We start from the raw sequence: 9203 nt of genomic DNA, 5'->3' as shown, positions 1-9203 counted from the left end.
TATAGTTTTACCATAGGCTTGGGTCCGAGGACCATGCAATACCTTGGTTCTGTCTACCACTTCTATTTTTCTGTAAGTATCTAGTTTCCCCATAGGTTTGGGTTCGAGGACCATGCAATACCTTGATTCTATCTAGTACCCAGGTATTATGGTGTGTATAGTTTTACCATAGGCTTGGGTCCGAGGACCATGCAATACCTTGGTTCTGTCTACCACTTCTATTTTTCTGTAAGTATAGGTTTATCCTCGGATCGCTTTGCTGGAGGTGATTCCTCCTTGGGTCAGATTATGATCTTTACACGTGGCGTTGATCTCGCCTCCAGCTCAAGACCCCATCTTTTTCATTTATGAAGCGCCCATTGTCCGTTCGTGTTCCGCGCTTGACGCTTCGGTGCGCGAAACACGCCTTCATTAATGTCCTCGTAAATTAACACGAGTTCAACGGTCTATGGCCTCCTTGAAAATTGGTAGCTTCATTATTAGCCCAGCTGATAATTCTCTTTTCGAACTCTGCATGAATTAATTCTCACCAACCCCCACCCCCTATAAAAGGTGGCGGATAGTTTCTCCACAACCCATGGACCTTTCAACACCAACAGAAAAACAGAACACGTTCTTCCAACTTCCCTAGCCCTTTCAACAACCCCATCGGAATTGTGACTGGAACCGGGAAAAGCCGGTATGGCTGCAACCCCCACTGGGCTTTCGGTGCGGCAGAATCTAGGCGTAACCCCGATGGCGCCCTACAAGGTGGCCCAGAGGGATGTTGTTAGAGTACCTAACGTCTCTCCTAGGAGCGCACCCCCGACAAAGAAGACGTGCGAATTCACCTCATGGGCGGTGCTCGAGTGTTGCCGTCTCCAACGGCCAACACTCGTGAGGATTGGAGAGAATCAATGGAACATCATGGGGGAAGGTATCCCGGAGCCCCTGCATCTGCTCCTCTCTTTGTTCTAGCTCCGCCTGGCCGAGAAGGGAGTTGTCGGTGGCCTGGAAACATGATGGCCCTTCCCCTTCTCTGCCTTTTGTCAAGCTCTCCCATTCTCTTTATACCAATAAAGGGACGGCTTGACACTTCCCACCGGCTAGTTTTTTCTTAGGGCGGCTCCACCTGGGCCTCTGATTGTAGATAGCTGGTAGGATTAGCTTGTAAATTTGTGTGTGAAACACACCTGCCTGAGCCTCTGATTGTAATTTGTAATGTTTTTGTTTATGAAATAATAATAATATCAAGATTTCTCTCTTCGCTGTCAAATCTTATATTTTTTTTTCTTTTTTCAACCTACTGTAAAACGACTACTTAGAACACTCGCCTGGTGCGCCGGCCAGCACCCTAATCCTTCCCACAGACGGCGCCAATTGTAGGGACTCAGTTTGGATTGACCCTGAGTATGGATAGGTTTTCAGCCCAACAAGCCCAAACAATAAATTTATAGAGAGTGGGTTAAAGGTTTAGGCGCTAGCCGTCGTTCATCAAGCATGAACTCTCATTTATAAAAAGATACTTAGAGTTTCTTTACAACTGGGAGGATTCTCCTCGGCCATGGGCCGAGGAGGCCTTTTGCTTCTCTTTTTTCCTCCTCCCCTTTTTTACTTTACTTGCTTTTCTTATATAGTCTTCATCTTCATATCTCCTTATTCCATCTGTTGATCATTCATTTGCCTCTCTTCTGGCCGTCCGTCCCATCAGAGGCCTTATCAGTACTCGAGTGGTTCACTCTGATCAACGTTGCCCTGCTAAGGGGTTATATTCCCATTAATGCAGCCAGGGGGGTTAGGTGAATGCATTAAATGCGAGGGTGATAGCTTACTTTGGGCCTGGTCTTTCCCGAAAATCACCCTTGTCAGGCCGAGGATGAGGAGGTCTTCGGCGTGGATTGGGAAAAGAGGCTTTCCCCAATTTAGCCTTGAATAGTCAGTGTTCCTCGGCATGGGCCTTGGGCCTGCTACCCGATGGGCCGAGGCTATCAGGCCCACGGGCCCCACAATATATATATAATTTCAAGAATAGAAGATGATGGATTTGATTCTTAAAAATGTTTCTGCTGAAAACATTAAAAAGTGTTAATTGAGTTAAAAAGTTATTGGTCAAATTAAAAAAAAAGAAATGTTAAATGACTTTTAATATTACTACCTTAATAATAATAACATAGTTCAATAGTTTTTTAAATTGGATTGTGAAGGAAACTTGGAATTAAAAAAAAAAAAAAATTATATAAAAGAAGGGCAAAAACAAAACAAATTCCAAGTTTCCAACACCAGATAATGATTTCTCCTTGTGTTTGTAAAATTGATAAAGTTGTTAGAAATAAAGTCTAATTGGAATGTGTAAAATTTGGGCAATGAAAAGGTTATTTGGGATGTGTAAATTATATAAAAGAAGGGCAAAAACAAAACAAATTCCAAGTTTCCAACACCAGATAATGATTTCTCCTTGTGCTTGTAAAATTGATAAAGTTGTTAGAAATAAAGTCTAATTGGAATGTGTAAAATTTGGGCAATGAAAAGGTTATTTGGGATGTGTAAAGGCTGAAATGTGTAAAGCCTATAGGGGAGATGTATGTCCATAATTGTACTCATTATTACAATATTATCCCATAAACTCTACAAGCATTCTAAGGTCCTATATATATGTGGGATTTCTTTACTGCAGATCTTAGAGAGATAAAAAGAATTGTGGATGACCACTTGAATATAAGAGTTCATCAATATATATTTCTTGTTCCTTTTACTTTGTTTTATATATATTTCCATCATTTACCAACAAAAGTCATTCAATTATGAAATTTAATAATCATTAATATAAGAGAAGTGATATGACCACAATATTTTTACAACAAATTTTAAGTGGCAGGTTGTTACTGGTTATTATTGTTAGGACAAAAAAGTAATTTTAGTGTTATGTTCAAATTTGAACTAATAACAACTAATCACCTATGATTAGTTGTGAAAATGTTATGTACGTAGCATCTTTCTTAATATAAATATAGATTAGGATAAGATTACACTTACCGTAAAGAGTTAAAATAGATTATGATAAGATTACACCTACTATAAAGAGTTAAAATAGATTATGATAAGATTACACCTACTGTAACTCTTTACTATGATACATAACTCTATAATTTTTTTCTTAGTAAATTAATATTTTCATAATTCTACCTTTAGATTATATATATAAAAAAGATTATATATTCTCTTTATTCTTAACATATGTAAATCAAATTTTATAGCATCTAATTCACAAAATTATTCTGTTAAAAAAATAACAAAATTATATTTTACAAGCTTGGATGGTATAACAACGCAATGCAATTCAACTATTAATTTGTTGTAAGTTCTTATATAATAAAAAATTATGGAGCTATAACTTGAATATGACCCATATAAAAATGTGGGGATAAAAGCCCAAAATTATGTATTGGGCCTAAGACCCTATTTGAATATTAAGGTGTGTCCGAAGAGGAGAAAATGATTAAAAAAGACCCCAAGTAGGAAAGATACACCTGGAAATGATCGAGAAATGTAATCCGAAGATATTGTTCTCCTCGAATATAAAGATTATCGGTCAAGCAAGTACCTAAGAGGTTCGAGTGACCTTCCTGGCAATCCCAATGATAAGGATAAATTTCAAGCATCTATGGAGAAGATAAGAACAGAAAAATATATAAAGGAAAAACTACTACCACCGCATTAAATGCACTGCAGCAATTTTTCTGGTCGCATTAATGTAGAGAAGACCTCTGAACAGTACAATCTCAACTACCGCCACTCATGGAGAACCGAAGAAGATGCCTGATGGGACGTGTACTGAAGTGAACGTTTAGATGAAGACAAGTGGACGATCAAGGTAGTCTAAAAGAAAACTATATAAGTGTAAGATACCTCTTAGAGAGGAGGGAGGAAAAAAAAATAGGGAAGCTCTAAGAATTGTATTAGCTGTTTAAACAATAATTGATTTCTTCGGACAACTGTTTATTTGAATTTCAAGTGTTTTTTCGTACTCGGTCACCCTTGAGAATCAGTGTTAGACGTTGTTTAATTCACTATCAATTTAGCTCTTTCACCCACTCTTTACAAATTTATTGTTTTGAGCTTGTTAAGCTCATACTCCATATCTCGTGGGCTTGGGTCACAAATTGATACTCTACAAAAAATATACATAATGTAATGTTGTTTAATTTTGATTGCCAAAAGTTATTATTTATCATATAATCATATAATAGAATAATATTTTTTAAACAATATGATACCATACAATTTTAGATCTAGTAAATTATATTTTTACAATGAAAATTTATTAATTTCAATACATAAGGAACCTCAACTTGTTTTGATTGTAAATGTCTTTGAAACATATATGTCAAAGAATAATTTTTTTTCTTATATTTGGTTGCCACCTTAAAAATTAGCAATAATTTTGTTATTTGACATGTACAAGAAATTACTATATTCGTATTGGAAGAGTTGTTGTAATGGTCTACTAAATATGTATCTTTTTGGAGAAGTTTATTTATCTATCTGCCAAATTCGCTTGAAACAAATTGAAAGTATAAACCAACCATATGAAATTTTGTATATACATATCATATGAAATATTTTTTTTTTTTTATTCCTCATTTGATTTGGAAGAGTGGTCCCAAAACCCTAATTAATTAAATGAGTTTATTTTTCAAACTTTTATCAAGCTTATTACCAATCTTATAATTGAACCTAGATTTGGCTTTTTTATTTTATTTTATATATATATATATATATATGTATATATTATCAAACTTTATTGTTCATGAGCTTATTCATGAATAATTTATTTTATTTAGACTTAGCTCGTTTATCAAATAAATATAAAACTAAGTCTCAAACTTGACTTATTTAGAAACAAACAAACTTATATGAGCTATTTATTGAGTCAAATTTGAGTTGTTTATCTTTCTCAAAAAATAAAATTTGAACCGTTTATAAACAAAAGGGTAAAATACTATTTTGGTCTTTATACTTTAATAAAATTTTGTTTTTTGTCTCAAAACTTTAAAATGTTCTTTTTTCATCCCTAAACTTTGTAAAGAGTTTTTTTAATAGTTCAGACACAACAATAGGAATGAAAGAAAAAAAATCAATAGTTTAAAGATAAAAAAACAAATTTTTAATAAAGTTTAAAATATAAATAAAATATTTTAATAATTTAAAAACAGAAAACAAATTTTTAAAGTTTAAAAATAAAAAAATAAATTTTTAATAAAATTTAAAGACTAAAATAATATTTTACCTTAAGCGAATAATTTATTTACAGCCGTAGTAAACAGTAATGACACCCATTGGACCCATTGCAAAAAAGATTAAGATTTCATGGCATGTACACAACACAGGATCGTCTCAACTCCAAACAGTGCCTTAAGGTGCAATTTGTTGCTAACCACTACCAAACTGCCACGACAACACACGTCAGGTTCGATCGGTACGAAGTTTCGCATTTCTTATTTTCCCCAAATCTCCAAACCGAACCGCCGAGAAAACCCCTTATCTCTCTACAATTCTTCTGATTCCTCTGCCTACCCAACACATCTAACCATTCACCAAACTCAGACTAAATCTCGACCGTTAAAAAAAAAACCGCCGCCGCATCAGAAAGTTTGCACCGCCGTCTCACCGAATTCCCATCACCTTTCATCTCTCAGGTACTGCAACTGAATTATTTTCAGCTACTAATATATGTTTTGAGAGAAAAAATTAGTTCATTATTTTATTTTGGTTTTATAGGATATTGAAATATATTTAATTTATTTAGTGAGTAACCCAGCTGAGCATTAACGTTTATCCAATTGGCTATAGCTTTTTTTTTCCTATTGTGTTTGATGCTGTATTTTATTGAAGGTTTGTTTAATTTCATATTATAGTATGAAGAATTTGCTATAAGCATGCTACCTAGGAACGCTGACAGAGACTCAGACATGCATACACATATTGATTTTCACGCCAAAAAGAATGTACCCATGTTGATTTTGTACTAGGAATCAGTTAGAAGTTCACATAGAAAGTGTATGGAACATTGATGGGCTGGTACTAACTAATACTATGTTGGTTTGGCAGTTTTTTGTTGAGAATAGGAGTTCAAGAATTTTCATTTTGATATTATACTATGCTTTAGATTTTTTTGAGGCTCATTGTGGTGCTCAACTATGAAGGGGACATGGTTGAAGACTAGGTTCTGTTGTTGAGCATTGGTAACAATTTTATGCAGCTTCCTTCTGTGTCTTTTTTTTTTTTTTTTTTTTTTTAAATACTTAATGGTGTGGAGGATGGGGAGGATTCTTTTCCTGTTGCCTTCTGTTATTGAATCTACTGGACATGCTCAATGTTTGATGTGTATACATCAGTATGTAACTTTGAGTTGCGTGTTAACATGAATTATAAAACTATGAAAGGTTGTTCTTCATCAGTTACTGCTGTATGTTTGTCTCAATTAATTTTTGCCCCTTGTCTACTGAACATCAGATGGGCAGTGGCGAACCTGATATAACAGGTCATCCACGGGAAAAGGATATCGAAAATGAATGTCAAACATCGTCCACATTCGTGATTGATACAGAGCAGGAATCTCAGAGCCCAAAAGAATCCTTTGTTGAACAGGGTCAGGTGGTTATTGGTGGTGAGCGTGAGAGTCAAAGTCCAACTGTTTCTTCTGTTGACAAGAGTCAGGTAGTTATTGACAGTGATCATGATTCTGAGACTCCAAGTGTTTCTTCTGTTGACAAAAGTCAGGAGGAAATTGATGGTGAAGACTGTCAGATCCCAAGGGTTTCCAATGTTAGCAAGTTTGAGATGGACGTTGCTGGTGAGCAGGAGTGTCAGAACCCAAATGCTATCTCTGCAGGGGTCAGTGTAGTTGTAAAGAGTGAGGATGATGTATATGTGATACCAAAAGTTGGCATGGAGTTTGAATCAGAAGATGATGCGTATAAGTGTTACAGTAGATATGCTGTTCTGGAAGGTTTCAGCATTCGAAAAGATTTTGTAAACAAAAGTAGGGTAAATGGTGCAGTTGTCTCTAGAAGGTACACTTGCTACAGACAAGGTTATCGGCCTACCAAATATAATTCAAATGTGAGGAAATCCCGGCAGGAAACAAGAACTGGTTGCTTGGCACATATGACTATTGCACGTCAGCCTAATGGTAAGTTTCGTGTCACTCATTTTGAGACAAAGCACAATCATGAGTTTGTTACACCATCTACAGCTCATAAGTTACCTTCACAAAAGAGATTAAAATTTGCTCAAGCAGTCGAAGCTGATTCAACCAGTCATTCTGGGATGGATGGGGTACCAAAACTTGGGATGGGATTTGACTCAGAGGATCATGCCTATGAGTTTTACAATACATATGCTGGACGGGTAGGGTTCAGTGTCCGGAAAGATTATGTAAATAGGAGTAAGATAGATGGTGCTGTGGCATCTAGACGGTTTACGTGTTTTAGAGAAGGTTTTAGACAGAAGGACAAGCGGGATATGAATGTGAAGAGACCTCGAAAGGAAACAAGAATTGGCTGTTTGGCACAACTGGTCATTTCTCGTCAGCCTGATGGTAAATATCGTGTCACTCACTTTGAAGAAAAGCACAATCATGAGCTTGTTGCAGCATGTAGAATTCGCATGTTACGATCTCAAAAGAGACTAGCTGTAGCTCAGGTTGTTGATGGCAACTTTGTTGATGGTTCTAAGATTGAGCCAAAATCAGCCTGTGAGTTACAATATAAGATGATTGGAGATTGTGAGTATATTGGTTATGACCCCATAGATTATAAAAATAAACTACCTTCCCGTCGTATGAGGGAGTTGAGGGAAGGAGAAGCAGAAAGGATGCAGCAATATTTTCAAAGCAAACAATTAAAAAATCCCTCTTTCTTTTATGCTATCCAACTTGATGTTGATGATCAAATAGCTAATGTATTTTGGGCTGATGCAAAGATGGTGGTGGACTACAGTGATTTTGGTGATGTGGTTTGCTTTGATACAACTTGCAGATTATATAGAGATTGCCGACCTTTTGCAACTTTCATTGGGATGAACCATCATAAGCAGATGGTGATTTTTGGTGCTGCACTTTTATATGATGAAACTGTTGAATCTTTCAAATGGCTGTTTCGAACTTTCATAGAAGCAATGTCTGGGAAGAAGCCAAAGACTATCCTCACAGATGAAGATGCAACAATCACTTGAGCAATTGATTTAATATTGCCTGGAACACCTCATCGAATGTGTGTATGGCATGTGTACCAAAATGCACTTAAGCAACTTAATCACATGTTTGTGGACTCAGGTTCTTTCATTAATGATTTAAGCAGTTGCTTTTTTGAACATGAGGAGGAGGAGGATTTTATTAATGGATGGAAGGCTATGCTAGACGTTTATGGTCTGTGGGAAAATGATTGGTTGCATGAGATATTTGAATGTAGAGAGAAATGGGCTGTAGTATATGGAAGGCATAACTTTTGTGCTGACTTAAAAAGTGCACTATTGCGTGAAAATTTTACTGCTACCTTAAAGAAGTATCTAAAGTCTGACTCAGATGTGCTTCCATTTTTCAAACATCTTGGGAAGGTGGTGAATGAATGGCACTATAAAGAATTGGAAGCTAATTTTGATATGAGCCAACATATGCCAAGACTAATGGGGGATGTAATTATGTTGAAGCAGGCAAGAGATATATATACACCAAAAATTTTTGAACTGTTCCAGCTAGAATATGAAACATGTTTAAATATTGTTGTAAACCAATGTACTGAGAGTGAATCATTGTTTGAGTACAAAGTTAGCATATATGGGCAACCCCGCGAGTACACGGTTACTTTTAATTCCACTGATGAGACTGTTGCCTGTAATTGTATGAAATTCGAGTTTATGGGAGTTTTATGTAGCCATGCATTAAAAGTGCTCGATTATAGGAACATAAAGCTGCTACCAACTAAGTACATCCTGAAGAGGTGGACAAAAGATGCAAGAGTCTGAATAACAGAGGAAATTTTTGGGGCTCCAGATAGGAATATTACANTAAAAAAAGAACAAAGAAAATACGATGCTAATGTTTCCTAGACTTTGCAGAACAAATGACACGACCCGATTTTGGAGGGGTGAAATATTCCCCTTCCGTTAACATGTTAATGTTTCCTAGAATTTGCATTTTAAACTTGAGAAAGAGGATCAGATGG

At 35.9% G+C, this 9203-nt stretch overlaps 2 protein-coding genes across 2 annotated transcripts; both read left to right on the top strand.

Moving 5' to 3' along the window:
• Positions 1 to 5448: 5448 nt before the first annotated feature.
• On the top strand, positions 5449 to 8977 carry LOC136070471 (protein FAR1-RELATED SEQUENCE 5-like). The gene is made up of 2 exons (XM_065780456.1): positions 5449 to 5675; positions 6493 to 8977. Exon 2 carries the CDS (start codon positions 6493 to 6495, stop codon positions 8212 to 8214), a length of 1722 nt encoding a protein of 573 aa, XP_065636528.1. The 5' UTR covers positions 5449 to 5675; the 3' UTR covers positions 8215 to 8977.
• Positions 8299 to 9003, top strand: LOC136070477 (protein FAR1-RELATED SEQUENCE 5-like). Its single transcript, XM_065780477.1, has one exon. The coding sequence runs from the start codon at positions 8299 to 8301 to the stop codon at positions 9001 to 9003; it is 705 nt and encodes a 234-aa protein (XP_065636549.1).
• Positions 9004 to 9203: the final 200 nt, after the last annotated feature.

The sequence above is a fragment of the Quercus suber genome, unplaced genomic scaffold (genome assembly GCF_002906115.3).
Source record: "Quercus suber isolate HL8 unplaced genomic scaffold, Cork oak 2.0 scaffold_236, whole genome shotgun sequence".
Taxonomy (NCBI): Eukaryota; Viridiplantae; Streptophyta; class Magnoliopsida; order Fagales; family Fagaceae; genus Quercus; species Quercus suber.
The sequence above is the reverse complement of the archived record's forward strand: the minus strand, read 5'-3'. Positions and strand labels throughout refer to the sequence as shown.

Bases quoted from the DNA above. Each gene is read 5' to 3' on its own strand.
- LOC136070471 (XM_065780456.1), top strand. From the start codon at position 6,493: ATGGGCAGTGGCGAACCTGATATAACAGGTCATCCACGGGAAAAGGAT.
- LOC136070477 (XM_065780477.1), top strand. From the start codon at position 8,299: ATGTTTGTGGACTCAGGTTCTTTCATTAATGATTTAAGCAGTTGCTTT.